At 43.9% G+C, this 20,127-nt stretch overlaps 1 protein-coding gene across 5 annotated transcripts in view; it reads left to right on the forward strand.

The window, feature by feature from the left end:
* Window positions 1-20,127, forward strand: part of LOC149440896 (class I histocompatibility antigen, F10 alpha chain-like) — a 90,105-nt gene that overhangs the window by 64,570 nt on the left and 5,408 nt on the right. For 3 of the 5 annotated variants that reach the window (XM_089658005.1, XM_089658007.1, XM_089658006.1), the window contains exons 4-7: window positions 6,132-6,410; window positions 10,653-10,766; window positions 12,299-12,340; window positions 17,015-17,054. In XM_089658005.1, coding sequence (XP_089514131.1) covers window positions 6,132-6,410; window positions 10,653-10,766; window positions 12,299-12,340; window positions 17,015-17,052 — 473 coding nt within the window. In that variant the 3' untranslated portion in view covers window positions 17,053-17,054. Of the gene's footprint in view, window positions 1-6,131; window positions 6,411-10,652; window positions 10,767-12,298; window positions 12,349-17,014; window positions 17,055-20,127 lie in introns of those variants that run through there. The other 2 variants (XM_089658009.1, XM_089658008.1) reach the window with 2 other exon arrangements.

Below are 20,127 nucleotides of genomic sequence, written 5' to 3' on the forward strand. Positions count from 1 at the left end.
ACTCTACACCCTATATACCCTGTATACACTCTACACCCTATATACCCTGTATACACTCTACACCCTATATACCCTGTATACACTCTACACCCTGTATACCCTGTATACACTCTACACCCTATATACCCTGTATACACTCTACACCCTATATACCCTGTATACACTCTACACCCTATATACCCTGTATACACGCAACACCCTATATACCCTGTATACACTCTACACCCTATATATCCTGTATACACTCTACACCCTATATACCCTGTATACACTCTACACCCTGTATACACTCTACACCCTATATACCCTGTATACACTCTACACCCTATATATCCTGTATACACTCTACACCCTATATAACCTGTATACACTCTACACCCTGTATACACTCTACACCCTATATACCCTGTATACACTCTACACCCTATATATCCTGTATACACTCTACACCCTATATAACCTGTATACACTCTACACCCTATATACCCTGTATACACTCTACACTCTATATACCCTGTATACACTCTACACCCTATATACCCTGTATACACTCTACACCCCATATACCCTGTATACACTCTACACCCTATATACCCTGTATACACTCTACACCCTATATACCCTGTATACACTCTACGCCCTGTACACATGGTGTACGCACTATACACTGTATACCTGGGATGCACCAATATACCAGCGGTCAAAATGTATCAGCCGAAAATATTGTTAGCACTTTGCCAATAGGAAAAAAGGAGCCGATAATGGCTGCTGAAAATGTGCAATTTTGCCACGATTTTACCATGATTTTGGTGCGGTTTACATAGTCATGTGACTCAAAAACCATCAAATTGCAACACGTGCATTTTTTATGCATTTTCAATGCATTTCAGGCTTGGTTCACACCAGCAGTTTGTGTTTTGTCTGTTCTGCATGTGCGTTTTTTGACTTTTTTTTGTGCGTTTTGTAAATTTGTTTTCTTTTTTTTGGCCAACATGTTGCCGGGCAGATTAAAAATGTAAAATGCATCAAAAACTAAACACATGAGTTTTTGACGCTTTTTTGCAGTTTGCAGTTCATTTCAGCGCTGTTTCATACCAATACAGGTTGCGTTTTGTCTGTTTTTCAGTTCTTTTTCAGCGCATTTTGTTTTCAGGTGTGTTTTTGATGTTCTTTTTTTTTTGGGGGGGGGGGGGGGGGGAACTTGTTGCTAGGCAGATTAAAAATGCATCAAAAACTAAACACATGAGTTTTTTACACATTATTGCTGTTTTCAGTGCATTTCCAGCCTGCTTCACACCAGTGCAGTTTGCGTTTTGTCCTTTTTGCAGTTCATATTGTGTTTTATGCACGCACATTTTTGACACCTTTTTTGTGCGGTTTAAGGTTTTTTATTTTTTATTTAATTTTTTTTGGCCAATTTGTTGCAGGGCAGATTAAAAAGCAAAACTTGTGAAAATGCGTCAAAAACGCACTACATGCGGTTTTTTCATCTATTGATTTCTGTTGCACCAAAACCGCACTGTTTTGCATTTAAAAAATGTCCCTGACCCTTTCCAAAAATGCAGCAGCTCAAAAAAGCATAGATGTGAATGTGTCCCATAGAAAGTCATGTTTAATGGACTGTAGTGCGTTTCTGCAAAAAAAGCTGTAAAAAACGCATTGATGGTAGTCAGGCCTCAATGGGGAGGTGCATTTTTGGTGCGCCCAAAATGCGGCAAGCAGGATTTAACACCAAGTACAACACAAGGGAAGCGCAACAGACCAGTGTGAAGACATACATTGAATTTAAAGAGATGCATTTTTCTTTTTTTTTATTCTTGAGCTTTTCTTGTGCCTTTTTTTTTTATCTTTCTTTACTCAAAAGTGCTGCAAAAACTGCTGAGTGTGAAAGCAGCCTATTGCTATGGAGGCCCCCACTGCTCCATTTTTCTATTCGCACATTGAGCTGTGGCTTGGCCCCGCCCCCTCTGCTCATTGGCTCACTGGCTGTGATTGACAGCATTGGGAGCTAATAGCTCCTGCTTCTGTCTCAGCCAATAAGAAGAGGGAGACCCGGGATAGCCGAGACTCCAGTGCACATCACTGAAGCGAGAGGGGGCTTAGGTGAGTATTGGGGGGGGGCTGGGGGGGTGCTGCACACAGGTTTTTTTTTACCTTCATACATAGAATGCATGAAGGTAAAAAACCTTGAGCCTTTACAACCACTCTAAGTACACCCATGTGAACAAGGCCTAAGAATCTAAGGTCACAGAAAAGCTCGATCTGTGCAATAGTGTCATGAAAAAACTTAAATTTATTTGTGGAGCTTTATTTTGGTGGTATTTGATCATCACTGAATTTATTTTTTATTCTGTAAATGAAAAAGACCAAACCTTAGAAAAAAAACAATATTTTCTACTTTCTGTTATAGGACATATCCAATAAAATCAAATTTCTTCATAAATTATAAAACAAAAAAAATCTCAACATGTATAATAATTGGTTATAGCGTCTACAACCCATGGTACATACAGTGGGTATAGAAAATAATCAACCCCCCCCCCCTTTAAAATAATTACATTTTGTGGCTTTGCAGCCTGAAATGAAGACACACAGTTTTTGTTTTATCCAGCTGGATTCACTCAGTGCAACTTATAACATCCGGGTGAAAGATATAACACCAACATGTTTTGTTTTTTTTTGTTCAAAAACCGAATCACTGAGTTGGAAAAAGGATCACCCCCCCCCCCCTCCTAAACATGACTTGTAAACTCAATCAGGTGTAGCTAATCACCTTCTCAATGGCACACAAAGCCATTTTATTTTCTACTGTGATCAGCTGTGGTCATTTTGATTAGCTCAGCATAAAAAGAGCTTTCCTGGAGCATTTCAGTCCCTGGTAGTGCAACTGTAGAAAACTATCAATTACGGGTGGCAAGGCACTGTCTAAGATCTCTGGGATAAAGTTGTGGATAGGCACAAGTCAGGATAAGGATACAAACGAAAATGTCAAATGATTTATCAATGCCTAGAAGCACAGTGAAGTCTATTATTTAGGAGTGGAAGGTATTTGGTACAACACAGACCCTCCCTGGATCAGTCATCCCTCCAAACTGGATGAAAGAGCCAAGAGGAAACTGGTCAGAGAGGCTACCAAGAGGCCTCCAGCAATTCTGAAGCTGTTGCAGGAATCTATGACAAAGAGTGGTCATTGTGTGCATGTGACAACAATATCACAAATCCTCCACAAATGTGGCTTGTATGGGAGGGTGGCAAGAAAAAAGCTGCTCCTCAAGAAAGTCCACATGTAGTCATGACTGAGATTTGCCAAAACACACCTTGAAGATTCTGAGGCCACATGGAAAAAGGTGTTCTGGTCAGATGGGACTAAAATGGAATGATTTGGCCTCAACACTAAATTATATGTCTGGAATCCAATCCATCTCACCATCCAAATCCCACCATTCCTGCAGTAAAGCATGGAGGGGGGAATATCCTGGTATGGGGGGGTTCTCTGCAGCAGGGACTGGAGCACTTGTCAGGATAGAAGGAAAAATGCCATCAAAATTCTGAGGAAACTCATCTGCCCTCTGCCAGAAAGTCCAACATGGCAATGACCCAAAGCACATAGCAAAAAAGACCCCACAGAGGTTGGGGGAGAAATGGGTGACAGTCCTTGCATGGCCGGGTCAGAGCCCAGACTTATCCACTTCAATACCGGGGACTGTCACCCCCTTCCTGCCCAGGCCAATTTTCAGCTTTCAGCTCTCTGGCACTTTGAATGACAATTGCGCAGTCATGCAACTCTGTACCCAAACTAAATTTTTAGCATTTTGTTCACACAACTAGAGCTTTCATGAGGTGGTACTCGATCACCACTGGGGTTTTTATTTTTTGCTAAATAAACGAAAAAAGACCAAAAGGTTTGAAAAAAAAAACATTTTTCTTTGTTTCTGTTATAAAAATTTGCAAATAAATAAATGTTCTTTGTAAATTTAGGGCAAGATGTATTCTGCTACATTTCTTTGGTGAAAATAACCCAAATCAGTGTTTATTATTGTTCTGGACATTAATACTGAAAATGTTATAGGGAACTCCTAACCTCCTATTGATTGGTGGGTCCAAATTACTAACTACTGCAGTGGGGAACAGACACAAACCTTACACTCGGCATCTTTCCAAATAACTGTTCTGTTTATTTGTATTTGAAGTATTTTATACACATGATTATGTAGGGATCACATTAATATTACAGTTGTACTTTATGGTAACGAGGGGCGTTACATAGGCAGGCTGATTTCTAATCAGGACATGAGAGAATGGAAACATGTAATGAGAACATTATTAGTGCCGTGTGCACAATGAGTGCCGTGTACAATACATAGGCAAAGCACACAAAATAAAATGCAGAATTTACAAATTTCCTTTACAATTATTTAGTCTGTAGGAAAGTTCAAGTTATCAATTCCACAAACTATGTTCTTTATCTGAAAATCGATCAGTCCTGATGTACTGATGGCCAATCTAATTTCTTGAGACTCAATAATGTCAACAGTACAGATGACCCTTTTTTTGAAAGTAGACAGTCCGAGGTTTTTAGTAAGAGGCATGGCGAGTGTTGTTTAAGTTGTAATTTTTTTTTTCATAATTTTTTGGAAAATAAAGAAATTTAAATTTTTTTTTCACAAATGTGGGTTTTTTACATACTGTCACCAATGCAGTACAGCATCATCATATAACTGGTGTGGCCGTTATTGGGGACACTGCCTGGTGACAGTACGAAGAAAAAATAATGTGTTTCAGTGTTTTTTTTCTTACATTTTTTTTTTTTTTTAAGATTTTTTTTTTCATATTACACATAATACACCTGATTTAATTCAGGTTTTTTTGTTGTCATTGGCCACAGCTAATCACATGACACAGATGGGCTGTGATTGGCCCAGTCTGTACATGTCACCAATCACAGCTAGTGACACAATTGTGTATAATGGATGGCATGAATGGAAGCCATCCATTGTTTACAATTATCATGTGACCTGCTGTGATTGGTCACAGGGTACTGGCAATGGACTGGTATACAGATCTGTCATTGGCTGGGTCGAAGGTACACAGTGCAGCACGATCTCGGAAGGACATCATGACGCCCACTCGGATCGATGAGAGTCCCGCTCGGCCATCATTCTGCTATTGGCTGGACGGGAACAGGTTAAAGACGGCCCTAATCATGTCTCTCTGCAGAACTGAGAACACGATCCATCACTTCACCTAGTAAAAGCACCACCTAGTGTACACCAAGCACATAGCTAGGCACACACTTAACCCTTTGATCACCCTAGATGTTAACCCCTTCCCAGCCAGTGTCGTCAGTACAGTGTTGGTGCATATTTTTAGCACTGATCACTGTATTAGTGTCACTGGTTCCCACAAAATGTCAGTTAGTGTAAAAATGTCCACCGCAATATCGCAGTCCCGCTATAATCTGCTGATCACCGCCATTACTAGTATGAAAAAAAAATTCCATTATATGTACCATAGTTTGTAGATGCTATAACTTTTGTGCAAACTAATCACTATACACTTGTTGGGATTTTTTTTACAAAACTATGTAGCAGAATAAATTTTGGTCTAAATTTTATGAAGAAATTTGATTTTTTATTAGATATGTTTTATAGCAGAAAATAATTTTTTTTTCAAAATTGTCACTCTTTTTTTGTTTGTAGCGCAAAAAGTACATACATTTCATTTTGGTGCAGTGTTGCATGACCGCGCAATTGTCAGTTAAAGTAAAGCAGCTCCATATCGCAAATAATGGCCTGGTCAGGAAGGGGGGTAAATCCTCCAGAGGACAAGTGGATAAAAGACAAAAGTGCTGATCAGTGTGAGCCATCCTGGGAGTCAGACAGGCCGCTTCCTGTCAATGAGATGCATGATGGATCGTCTTCTGAAGGGATGTCCTCAGGACTGCTCTGTGTTGATGGATCTACACCCCACTGACATCACTGACAGCTCACCTTCTATTAGAGTGAATGGGGGGGACTGTGACCTCATAATTCTATGCTGGAGATCATCATACTGTATGTGTCCACATTCATCTCATATTAGAACATAGATTACATTTGTCAGCAGATCACATACCTTGTTTTCTCTCTCAGTGCGTCCAGAGGTGAAGGTGTGGGGCCGCCGTCAGTCGGATGATGTGACCAGACTTCAGTGCCTGGTGTACGGGTTTCACCCCCGACCTGTGGATGTGAAGTGGATGAGGAATGGGGAGGACCATGTTCCTTCAGATGAAATGACTTCAATTCTCCCCCATCCTGATGGCACCTATCAGACCAGAGTCAGTGTGGAAGTCCCAACCAAGGAGGGAGACACTTACTTCTGTCATGTGGACCACACCAGCCTGGGGGATGAGACTCTCCGTGTGAAATGGGGTGAGTAAGTAGGACTTCTGCTATCTGTCCATACACCACGGGGTTATTTACTAAAACTGGTGCAGCTCTGTATAGAAACCAATCAGCTTCCAGGTTTTATTGTCAAAGCTTCATTGAACAAGCTGAAGTTAGAAGCTGATTGGCTGCCATGCACAGCTGCACCAGATTCTGAGTGCTCCGGTTTTAGTAAATCTCCCCCTGTGTGTTTATCACAAGTAATGCTAAAATGGAAACATCCTTTGTAATAAGCCGGCTGTGTTTGTGTCACTAAATGAATGAGAACGAGTGCAACCGAGGAACAAAACAAAGTACTGAAATACATAAATAGCATTCAGACCTACACAGCAGTATCTGGGGTAGTATTTCCTGCACTGTGGCTGGTCAGTGATTTGTTGAGATTTGAAATCCATTTACAATGAAAAATCTGCCTTTGTATGGTTATCTGTAGAAAATTCCAGAATCTCCATGTCATTGGCATGTCATCATTTCATATTGTACCAATGATCACTGTCACATATATAAGATATATTGTTCTTGATATGTTGGTAGATGAATCATTCGCAACACTATTTCTCCCATGTTCTATTCTGTAACATTGCCAATGGAGGTATTTGTTCTTCTTTTGTACCTCGGTAACTCTGGATTTAAAGGGTTAGTTCATACATAACTGAGAATTTACAGATAAAGTGTTACTAAACCCACAACAGTAAAATCAGTCTGTATATGTTGTAAATCATACTTATTATACTCACTGTGGAACTTAAGAGGGTAATGCTCTGCCTTGTGTAAAAAAAGGTGTTTGATCCTGTCTTGTCCTGATCCTGCCCTTCTTTTGCTGTCCCCAATCTATCAGCCATAGTTAGAGCAGCAGTGGCACGTCTACACATGCTCTGTTTACTGTGTATTGATAGAGAGGTGCGTTTTTTCATTTTTGTTTTTTCTTTTGGGAGAGTGCATGTGATCAGCACAGGGCCAATCAGCGCTGTCCAGACAGAGGGTCAGGGGTTATGCAGCCTTGTAGGATAGTCAGAGGAGAATGAAAACTCCTCCTACAAGAGTAGCCAGTGCTCGGCCAGACACTGATAGAAGTCACAAGACTGCTACATACTGCTGGTGAGAAAAGGTATTAAGCAATTTATATTTCCTAAAATAATTGCATTTCCATGTTCTGTGTACTGTGGGAGACCAGATTTAGTGAATGCAGGGTCCGGGGAGACCAGATATAGTGAATGCAGGATCCGGGGAGACCAGATATAGTGAATGCAGGGTCCGGGGAGACCAGATATAGTGAATGCAGGATCCGGGGAGACCAGATATAGTGAATGCAGGGTCCGGGGAGACCAGATATAGTGAATGCAGGGTCCTGGGAGACCAGATATATAGTGAATGCAGGGTCTGGGGAGACCAGATATAGTGAATGCCGGGTCCTGGGTTTAGTAACACTTTAAAGGAGGTCATAGAGGCTACAGTTGCTGACTGGTTGATAATTGCCTGTTTGTCACACTGACCCTTTTGGCTTCACAAACCTAGAACAGGTATACAAATAAAGACTCCAAATTTTACTCTCTTAGTTGATTTGCATATTTGTTCTAGGTCAATAACATAGAAAATAATGAAAGCAGAGGGTCAGCATGACAGCCAAGTAAATGTCGGACACATTGGCTGGTCCCGAGAGAGCTGTGGAAGGCAATGGGGGGGGGGGGGTGTTCCCCTCCTGCTTGTGCAAGCAATCAAGCTGCTAGTTAGCCGGGCTCCAGCTGTAAAAAAACGGTATCGGGGTGATGCCTGTAGCTGCATCACTCCGGTACAACCAACAGAAACTCCAGAAGTGGCTAAGCTGCTCATGGCCGTGGTTGCACTCTTGCCCCCTCTATGAAGAGTTAATAGTGAAAGGACCACACATAGGCTGGAGGTTTGGGTGGAGAAGAGGACAACACTGGACTGGGGGTGAGGGGTAATTATATTGTTTGATTCTACCCCCTAGACCTACCCCCACTACAAGGGTAGATGTTGACTAACTCCTGTAGCTGGGCTGTATAGTAATGGGGCAGGACCTTTTTTTGTGCAATGAGGTGCATTTATGGTCCATTCAGAAAGCTCTGTTACAGTGAGAATGGGCCCCAGTTATCTGCTTCTACTATTAGTTGCTGTACCATACCAGTGCACTGTGCTGTACACAAACATACTATATATACAGGTGAAACTCGAAAAATTAGAATATCGTGCAAAAGTTCATTTATTTCAGTAATGCAGCTTAAAAGGTGAATCTAGTATATAAGATAGACTCATTACATGCAAAGCAAGATAGTTCAAGCCGTGATTTGTCATAATTGTGATGATTATGGCTTACCCCAAATCCACAATCTCATAAAATTAGAATATTCCATGCAATCAATAAAACAAGGATTGTACATAGAATAATATTGGACCTCTGAAAAGTATGCGCATGCATATGTACTCAGTACTTGGTTTGGGCCCCTTTTGCAGCAATTACTGCCTCAGTGCGGCGTGGCATGGAAGCTATCAGCCTGTGGCACTGCTGAGGTGTTATGGAAGACCAGGATGCTTCAATAGCGGCCTTCAGCTCTTCTGCATTGTTCGGTCTCCTGTCTCTCATCTTTCTCTTGGCAATGCCCCATAAATTCTCTATGGGGTTCAGGTCAGGCGAGTTTGCTCGCCAATCAAGCACAGTAATCCCATGGTCATTGAACCAGGTTTTGGTGCTTTTGGCAGTGTGGGCAGCTGCCAAGTCCTGCTGGAAAATTAAGTTAGCATCCCCATAAAACTCATTTGTGGAAGGAAGCATGAAGTGCTCCAAAATCTCCTGGTAGACGGCTGCGTTGACCCTGGACTTAATGAAGCACAGTGGACCAACACCAGCAGATGACATGGCTCCCCAAATCAACACAGACTGTGGAAACTTCACACTGGACTTCAAGCATCTTGCAATGTGTGCCTCTCCATTCTTCCTCCATACTCGGGGTCCTTGGTTTCCAAATGAGATGCAAAAGTTGCTCTCATCAGAAAAGAGGACTTTGGACCACTGAGCAACAGACCAGGCCTGTTTTTCTTTAGCCCAGGTAAGACGCTTCTGATGTTGTTTGTTGTTCAGGAGCGGCTTGACAAGAGGAATACGACATTTGAAGCCCATGTCCAGGATCCATCTGTGTGTGGTGGCTCTTGATGCACTGACTCCAGCCTCAGTCCACTCCTTGTGAAAGTCCCCAACACTTTTGAATGGCCTTTTCCTGACAATCCTCTCCAGGCTGCGGTCATCCCTTGTGCATCTTTTTCTTCCACACTTTTCCCTTCCACATAACTTTCTATTAATGTGCTTTGATACAGCACTTTGGGAACATCCAACTTCTTTTGCAATTCCCTTTTGAGGCTTTCCCTCCCTATGGAGGGTGACAATGATGGTTTTCTGCACAACTGTCAGGTCAGCAGTCTTTCCCATGATTGTGATTCCTACTGAACCAGACTGAGAGACCATTTAAAGGCTCAGGAACCCTTTGCAGGTGTTATGGCTTAATTAGCTGATTAGAGTGGGACACTTTGAGCCGAGAATATTGCACCTTTTCACAATATTCTCATTTTCTGAGATTGTGGAATTGGGGTTTTCATGAGCTGTAAACCTTAATCATCACAATTATGACAAATCTCGGCTTGAACTATCTTGCTTTGCATGTAATGAGTCTATCTCATATATTAGTTTCACCTTTTAAGTTGCATTACTGAAATAAATGAACTTTTGCACCATATTCTAATTTTTTGAGTTTCACCTGTAGAACTTCTTTATCACACCTTCTCTTTGCAAATGATTTGGAAGAATTTGCACCCTTCCCGAGGTGTTCCTTCCACAATGATCACACTAATGTCTGCTGACTGCACTGTGTTATTTATGGTGGACTGGTGATTGTTATCCTTCATGTTCCCCCCCAACACCGCACACATGTTTATGAAGTGTCAGGTCTGTTCTACACATTCCAGAAACCCAAATCTCTGTGGACCTGGCTGTGCTGAAATCCATCCTCCTGGCACTGACATCATCCATGTGTGAGTCTGTTTCTTCATTATAGACCATTATATCTCATTTAGTGAATTATAATGTGCACTTGTAATGATATGATGGAACAATGCAGGAACAATGTGCTTCTATGACCTGCAATCAGCTGATTCTGGGACTAAATACACAAGACTGTCAGTAGATCTCACATCATGTTACTTCTGTGTTTCCCCCAGATCCCCCTAAGGACAATACTCCTATAATTATCGGGGTTGTTGTGGTCGTTGTTGTAGCACTGATTATCGGGGCCGTTATTGGAGTCGTCATATACAGGAAACGCTCCGTTTCAGGTGAGATTACTGCACATTACACACCAGAGCTCTATTCATCATATAGGAGAACCAGACATGAGTCCTACATACTGATCAGCAGGAAGCCCTTGTATACGGACAACGAAGAAAATGATATGTCAGCACAGAGGGATATTTATAATGGTTGTAAAGGCTCAAGTTTTTTTTTACCTTCATGCATTCTATGCATGAAGGGAAAAAACCTGTGTGCAGCAATGCCCCCAGCCCCCTCATTACTTACCTGAACCCATCGAGATCCAGCGATGTACACAACAGCCTTGGCTGTCCCTGGTCTCTACCTCCCCATTGGCTGAGACATCAAGCGGGAGCCATTGGCTCCTACTGCTGGCAATCATAGCCAGTCAGCCAATAAGGGGGGGGAGGGGAGGCGCAAGCCGCAGCTCCATGTGTGAATGGACACACAGAGCAACGGCTTGGGAACACACTTGCTCAGGTGCCCCCATAGCAATCTGCATGCTATGGGGGCACCTGACAGAAAGAAGGAGCGCCGGCAGGGGACTCCAGAAGAGGAAGATCCAGGTTGCTCTGTGCAAAACCACTACACACAGCAGGTAAGTATAACATGTTTGTTATTTTATAAAGAAAAAAAAAAGAACCTTTTTAGTATCCCTTTTAAAGGCCTTCATATGGTTCTGTTATAAAACATTTCTAAAAGCAAGCTCTCCAATTACAGTCCCTAGTTCAATATGTTAGATTTTAAAGTTGTCACAGAATTGGTAATTGGCCAGACGGTGGCTGTAACTTGCAGTTCACTAAATCTCACCATACATTATACAATTTTCTTGTTCAATTTCCTTTGGATCTACCTATAGCTATGTAGTGCAAGGGCCTGCCTGATTGCATACAAATTGAAAGTGTTTAGGTTTGACCTCATATGATATGGTTTTGGTAAATCTAAAGGAAAATTGTATAATGTATGGCCAGCCTAAACAGGTACAATGTTAGAATCTATAATGCAAGACAGGTCCAGAATGGGGGAAAGCATGAATACACTGCAGAATAATACACAATAGATGATGAAAGCTGCACTAACATGGAGTCCTCCCAGCAATGTCTATGTGGCTCAGTCATGGTAACATGTGGCTGTATAGTATAGTCTCTATTAGAAGTCTGGCTGAGAATCATCACTTCAGTAAACAGTTCACAACAAGAACAGCTTCTTGCTATTATCCTCATAAACCGCGTCCCTCACAGTGAAGTCCAGGGTGGCTCCGGTAACACAGGCAAACGGCTGGAACAGATATTGTACAGATATTGGTCAGGATTATCTCCAAACGTTTAGGGCAATTTGTGAAGACCATTGATGTCATTTGGAACAGGAAATCTCACCGACCAGCATCAGTGAAAACCATCCAAAGGTCTCCACTTCATTAAAAACAATGTACCAGCAAATACAGAATAGAGATGTATACTTTTCAAATGGTGAAATTAGTTGGATATTTGTGTGACTTATTATATATGAAGGTTTCAAAAAACAATTTTCTAATGTATCAAATTCTGGTTTACTTTAGGAAAGACGCCTGCTGATCGCAATATTTATGTTCCGGCTCCCAGTAAGTAACATTATTATGTGTTCTGTCCCCTCTGCAGTGTTATATTATGGGGGCTGAGCTGTAGAGTGATGCATATTGATCTGATATTGAGGCTATGGGGGATGTATGGTTGATATTCCTCCTATAAAGTAAGATTTTATTTTAATTAAAGAGGCAGTAAAGCCAAATTATGAAACTAGAGGCAACAGTGTCTACAGAGATCGCACTGGGGACAGGAGTGAAAAGGATCTAGAAACATGCTGCAAATTCATTCTGTGATGATCTATTTTCCAGTTCATTAAAGTATATGTGAACCCTCCCTTGTAAAACAGCCCATTCAGTTTAAAATAGAAATGAAAGGCAAAACATTTGTGTATAGATATAAAGATCATGATAAATACAGTTTTGTGGGGCTTTTTTTTCTCCTTTTGTTATAAGGCCTCATGCACACAAGTTGTTTTTACAGCCACGTTCAGGGGCGTCAGGCTTTTTTTTTTTCTTTTTTTTTTTTACGTCTTCAAAACAGCCCTCCATGTTATCCTATGTGTCCATGCACACATAGACTTTTAGTAGCAGTAGCGTTTAGCAGCAGGAAAAAGAAACCCAGGACCAGTGCATCCAGGAGCAGCAGCGTTTTGGCAGAAAGAACGCTTGACGCGGGTAAACGTGTCTTAATGCTAGGCGCTTTTAACACTTGAGTGTTAATTTATTCTGGCCGTTGAAATGAATTCTCATTCTGGCCAATGAAATGAATTAATGCCCAAGCGCTTAATGCTTGTAAAAGCGTTAGATACTTTTACAAGCGTCAGGTGTTTTTTCCTGCAAAAACGCTACAGAAGGACAGCTTCTAGAAGAGTTTTCTTCTTTTTTTTTTTTTTGTCCTGTGTGCATGAGGCCATAGTGATTCCGTCACATTCGGTATGTTCTCAGCTGCATAAGGAGCTCAGTGAGCTGGGGAGGAGAAACAGCAGAACACTGAACTTCCCAGTGGGGAGGGGGGGGGGGACATGTCAGGACAAATCTGATCATTAGAGGAGAGCAGGCTGAGTTCCCAGCACAGCTATAGAACTGACTACACTGTGCTCTCATGCCTAGTGTGGTCAATTTTTGATAGGAAAGCAGAGGGACTGGCAGGAACACCAGGGATTTCACACAAAGGAAGCAATACAAAGAGAACCAGATCCTCATTCATGCAAGTACATGGTACAGCAGGCACATATCAGGAATATGAGATTCTGGGTTTTCAATTTTTTTTAAAGGCTAACGGAATGTTCAGTTTTAACCCCTGGTTCACATATCCGCGTTTCTGCGGGCCGCGTTTTGCGCGGGCACAAGAGCCCATTCATTTGAATGGACTCCTGTAGCCCGTGACACGCGGGGAAGAAGTCCCTGCACTTCTTCGGAAAACGCAGCCCGCACGGGAACCTCAGTTCCCTGTACGATTGCGATTTGCAGTGCGGGCGGCGTGCCATTAGAATTAATGGCACCCACCCGCGGGTCCACCTTCCTCTGTGTGGGTGGCGAGGCTACATGGATTTTTGTGCAGATCTGCAGCGGGACCACCCGTACAGATGTGAACTTAGTCTAAATCCAACTTGTTGAGTCACCCCCAGAGCTCTCCAATCAGCAGAGGAACTTGAGCGTTACTGATTGCAGACTAATAGGTCTGACTCAGTAGGGGTTTATCATACTAATGAAGAGTGCTGACTATGCCCATCCTTTATAAAAGACATATTATGGCTTCTGTGAATGAAGTGTGATATGTGAATAGACGACAGGCTGGTGATCGAATGGTCTGCTCCCTCCATTCATACATCTTTTTCATTCATATAAGCTGCAGTACAGATAGAAATAGCCAGGTGGGCATAGTGGGGCACTTCTGATGTCCTACAAATCCTATTGGAAGCTCTTTACAAAGTGAGTCCCTTCTTGGTACCCCCCATGTAGGAACACACAGAGATCTCCATCCACCAGAGGTTTCCTATACATTCCAATTCACTGGGACCTGCAGTGTGGATAGAAGTGAGATCCATTTATTCTTCATTGTCTTTCATTCATCCTTCTCTATTTGTGCTCTGTGAATGATATTTTGTACATACAGTGGGGATTGAAAGTTTGGGCACCCCAGCTAAAAATTTTTATTAATGTGCATAAAGAAGCCAAGGAAAGATGGAAAAATCTCCAAAAGGCATCAAATTACAGATTAGACATTCTTATAATATGTCAACAAAAGTTAGATTTTATTTCCATCATTTCCACTTTCAAAATAACAGAAAACAAAAAAATGGCGTCTGCAAAAGTTTGGGCACCCTGCAGAGTTAATATCTTGTACTGCCCCCTTTGGCAAGTATCACAGCTTGTAAATGCTTTTTGTAGCCAGCCAAGAGTCTTTCAATTCTTGTTTGAGGTATCTTTGCCCATTCTTCCTTACAAAAGTCTTCCAGTTCTTTGAGATTTCTGGGCTGTCTGTCACGCACTGCTCTTTTAAGGTCTATCCATAGATTTTCAATTATGTTGAGGTCAGGAGATTGTGAAGGCCATGGCAAAACCTTCAGTTTACGCCTCTTGATGTAATCCCCCGTGGATTTTGAGGTGTGTTTAGGATCATTATCCATTTGTAGAAGCCATCCTCTCTTTAACTTCAGCTTTTTCACAGATGGCATCAAGTTACCATCCAAAATTTGCTGAAATTTTATTGAATCCATTTTTCCTTCTACTCGTGAGATGTCCCCTGTGCCACTGGCTGCAACACAACCCCAAAGCATGATTGATCCAACCCCATGCTTAACAGTTGGACAGAGGTTCTTTTCATTAAATTCTGTGCCCCTTCTTCTCCAAACGCACCTTTGCTCATTCCGGCCAAAAAGTTCAATTTTAACCTCATCGGTCCACAGAACTTGTTTCCAAAATGCATCAGGCTTGTCTATATGTTCATTTGCAAAGTTCAAACGATGCTTTTTGTGGTGATGACGTAGAAGAGGTTTTCTTCTGATGACTCTTCCATGAAGACCATATTTGTACAAGTATCTCTTTATAGTGGAATAGTGTACCACAACTCCAGTGTCTGCCAGATCTTTCTGGAGGGATCGTGCAGTCAAACGTGGATTTTGAATTGTTTTTCTCACAATCCTGCGAGCTGTTCTGTCTGATATTTTTCTTGGTCTTCCAGATCTTGCTTTAACTTCCACTGTTCCTGATGACTGCCATTTCTTAATTACATTCCGAACAGAGGATATTGACATCTGAAAACGCTTTGCTATCTTCTTATAGCCTTCTCCAGCTTTGTGAGCGTCAACTATTTTCAGTTTCAGTTTTCTAGACAACTGCTTAGAAGAACCCATGGTGCTGATTGTTGGGGCAAGGTCAGATGAGTCTGGGCATTTAAAACCTTTGAGATTGACATCACCTGGTCTTCCCAGATGATGATTGAGAACAATCCATGACACTGGCAGGTCTCAGCTTTGCAAAGGGGGCAGTGCATGCTATAAATTCTGCAGGGTGCCCAAACTTTTGCAGACGCCATTTTTTTGTTTTCTGTTATTTTGAAAGTGTAAATGATGGAAATAAAATCTAACTTTTGTTGACATATTATAAGAATGTCTAATCTGTAATTTGATGCCTTTTGGAGATTTTTCCATCTTTCCTTGGCTTCTTTATGAACATTAATACAAATTTTTAGCTGGGGTGCCCAAACGTTCGATCCCCACTGTACATGTAGATGGACTGATCACCTCGGGGCGTAAAGGGATTTTGTTTACACAAAGTATCATTACAAATGCCATACCTGCAGAAAAGAAAGGAACACTTACCTCTTCTACTCATTACAGTATACAGCAGTGATGTTTGTGATCATCAGGAGGAAACAGGGAAAGCTGCAGGTAGTAGGAGAGTTACTGTGAACCTTCCTTGGCTTCTCTGCAGGTTTGGCATCTTTAAAGATACTATGAGTAATGCTGAGCATTGTCGGTTCAAATCTCAGCCAGTCCCTGCTAAACCAGCCGAGATTTGAACCATGTATGAGCGTGCAGAATGTACCCAAGTTATTCGATCGATCAACCTGAGTACAATCCAGCTGTCAGATTTTAGCAGTAACCACTGTGTTCTTCTGGCAGGGATGGCTTCCCCCGCAACAACCCCCCAGCAGAATCAAGCGACTTTCTTTGCAGGAAAGAAAATCGCTCCGTCCATGGCCAGGTTCAGTGACAGTAACTGTTGTAAAAGGTAGAGTGATGGGTGAGATAGACATTGTGGGGGAAGACAGGGAATGTTTCATTCAGCATGAAGTAGTGCAAATGTGATTTTGGCCGTCCCATCACCTGTTTTGATATATATTTCTTAATTGCCAATTCATACATACATGGTGTGATAGAGGTCAATGACTTACCTGCTTTCTTCAGAATTTTCTCTGTTTGGTCAGGCTACATGCACACGGGTGCTTTGGTCCATCAGCATCAGATCTGTGTTTTGGACTACCGGGAGGCATAGGTGCAGCATCCTCCTCTGCTGCCAGCAGCCGGTCAGATCTATGACAGGTAAAATGACATGGCGGGTGGACGTATGCCCCGATCACAGGATTCCTGTGGGAATTGGTACTGATGGGTCAAACTATCTGTGTGCAAGAGACTGTCTGAGGGCAGGCATTCATATTTCTGTAGGCTGAAACTAACCATAGTTACCAACACATTCTATCTGCAGACAATGAAGAGAATGCTCCTAACTCCTCCAGCAACTGAATGTGAGTCCCTGAATGTCATTACCCAGCTGTCTGCTTTGTATTACTATTATACGTTTGTCTCCTGTCTAGTTATGTACAGTAGTACGCATGTTTGTATTCTATGTCACTGATTATCACATTGCTGTGACATCTTTCTTTATCCTCATGAATTGATCATTACCTGTTTATTTATTTACCACCCTATATTATTTCATATGTTCCCTTATCACCACCTTGAACAGCTTTTCTCCCTGCTCTTCTCAGTAGACATCTCATTGAAACTCACATCTATTGCCAACCTGTATGATATTTTGCCTACATACAAGTAGGCAAGATGGCGCCCGGAGCAGCATGACCCGGGCCCCTGAGCTGCTGCCGAGGTCCCCACCAAAACCCTGAAGGGGCCCTGGACACTCTGTCCCTCCGACGGAGCTCCGGCGGGTCAAAGCAGTTCGAGGCCTACCACGGCACCCGAAGCCACAGTGTTTCCTGCCGGCCACGGCCGGAATCGTGGCGAGGATCGTGGGCGTGGTGGGTCGCCTCCGCTCCTCCCCAAATGTCAGGGAAAGCTGCCACCATCCCTACCGGCCCTACCAACACCCAGGAGGGGTCCACTGCCATCCTGACGAACCGGGACACCAGGTACACAATCAGGGGCACCTACTACCCACCAGGGAGCCCAGCCGCCAAAACGCCGCTAGCCACCAGGGACACTAACGGGCACCCACTACCCACCAGGGACTGCAAACCACCACCAGGGACTATAGACCACCATCCCACCAGGGATCGCTAGCCCACCATCCCACCAGGGATCGCTAGCCCACCATCCCACCAGGGATCGCTAGCCCACCATCCCACCAAGGATCGCAAGCCCACCACCCCACCAGGGACCGTAAGCCCACCACCCCACCAGGGACCGTAAGTCCACCACCCCGCCCTCCTGCGTGCCGTCCCTCCGGCAGAGACCCGACGACTCGCGGCCTACCACAACCTCTGATGCCGTGGCAGACTGGCATGGAGAGGGTAAGCCGCCATCGGCCCCGTGTGGGTAAACCACCGCTGCCACATCTGCTCCCCACCGTGCTCCACTCAGCCGTGCCCCTGCCACCACGCAGCTCTGAGCCCCGCTCCATCTGGCGGAGGCACCAACGCCTAGCCCACTCCACCTCCGGACATCGGCCCACACCACCTCCAGATGTCGGCCTACACCACCTCCTGCCGCCAGGCCTCTAGCACCTCCCGATGCCGGGCCTTCAGCACCCCTGATGCCAGGCCCTCAGCACCCTATGACGCCGGACCCTCAGCTCCTCCCGACGCCGGGCCCTCAGCTCCTCCCGACGCCGGGCCTCCAGCACCCCCAAACACCACGGCTCTTCTAGTCGCCAAACCACTGTACCCACCGATGCCGGCCTACAGCACCCACAGACTGCAACCAGCCAGCTGCGGCCCCAGCCGCCCACTACTCTCACTCCCTTCCTACAATTGGACACTGATGAACTCCGTCATGGCATAAGGAGTCTCCCCACCCTCACTCCCTGACTGAAACCTCCCTCCTCCCTGACCCAACCAGCATTCCACTCACCCTAGCATGCCACCCGCACTCCTCCTCCTCGTTCTCCTCTCCTCCATTCCCAAACTTGCCTCCCTCTACCCCCCTACTCCCCCAAAACAGCTCTACATTGCACCCTCACTTCTTCCTTCTCCCCTCTACGGCTCTCACCACCTCCTCCTGATACTCCACTCCCCCGCCGACCCACACGCTACCACCAACAGACCCACATGCTCCTGCACATCCCGTTCCCATGCCACCTTCCTCACCCTTCTCCTTCTCCTAACCGCCGGATACATCTCCCCGAACCCTGGCCCCCCACCTCCCCACTCCCCCTCTCGGCACCCCCCACACAAAAACACTCGGTAAATACCGCATAAAAGACCTTTAAAGTCAATTCAAAAAAGGAAATAATTAAATGCATGCGGTAATTTAGTAGTGGTCCAGGCATGCGGTATGTACTGGTATCTGTCAGTACTGTCATGGGTTGTTGAGGACTCCATGGCCACCCATTCCTTAACAACCTAAGAGTCATCAGCTGTCAGCGAGGTTCCCCATTGACAGCTGAATGTAAAAAAAAAAAAATTTGCCGGCAATTAATAATTATACATCCATACCCAGCCCTTCTGGTCAGGTATGGGTTTTGAGGGGAACCCCCATGCCAAAGATAACATCCCCCACACCCCTCCTTAACCATACCAGGCCATATTCCCTCAACAAGGGCCTCTTCCCCACAACCCTGCCCGGTGGTTGTGGGGGTCTGGCTTGACAGATCTTAAATATGTAAGGGGTGGATGATGTTGCAAAGGGGCGGGATCATATACATGTCACTAGGTGGCCCCACCCCTTACATATTTAAGAACTGTCAAGCCAGCGGAGCAGTCAGACGCAGGAGCAAAACTTTTTTTTTTTTTTTTTTCATTTTTCGGGTAGCGGCGGTGGGCATTGTGATTGACCTTGAATCTACTTAGGGGGACATTCTTTTATTTTTCTTTGTATAATAAATGACTTGTCAAAGACTCTCTCTTGTCATTTTTCACTCTAGTGTTTTTTTTGTTTGTTTGTATTTTGTGAATGGGTAGTGATATCATGCACTGCATACTCATTCACATTGCTAAAGGGGGCTTCCAGATTCCGATAAGCCCCCTGCCTGCAGACCACCACAACCACCGGCCAGGGTTGTGGAAAAAGATCCTTGTCCCTTTGACAAGGTGCTTTGGGGGGGCACCACCCATATTGAGGGCACGTGGCCTGGTATGGTTCAAGGGGGGGGGGGGGCGCTCGCTCGTCCCCCACCCCCCTTTTTTTCTGATGTTTCAAGCTGCATGCTCGGATACGTGTCTGTTATGGATTTTGGGGGGACCCCATGCCGTTTTTTTACAAATGTCATGGGGGTTCCCCTCAAATTCCATACCAGACCAGCAATTCTTTTTTTTACATTCAGCTGTCATTGGGGAACCTCTCTGACAGCTGAAACATTAACTGACTTGATAAAATAACTCATGCAGTATTTTAGTAGCGTTTTTTTTTTTTGTGAATTCAAAC

Source organism: Staurois parvus, unplaced genomic scaffold, assembly GCF_062004578.1.
Source record: "Staurois parvus isolate SC_StPar_1 unplaced genomic scaffold, SC_StPar_1.0 ptg001049l, whole genome shotgun sequence".
In the NCBI taxonomy this organism is placed as follows: domain Eukaryota; kingdom Metazoa; phylum Chordata; class Amphibia; order Anura; family Ranidae; genus Staurois; species Staurois parvus.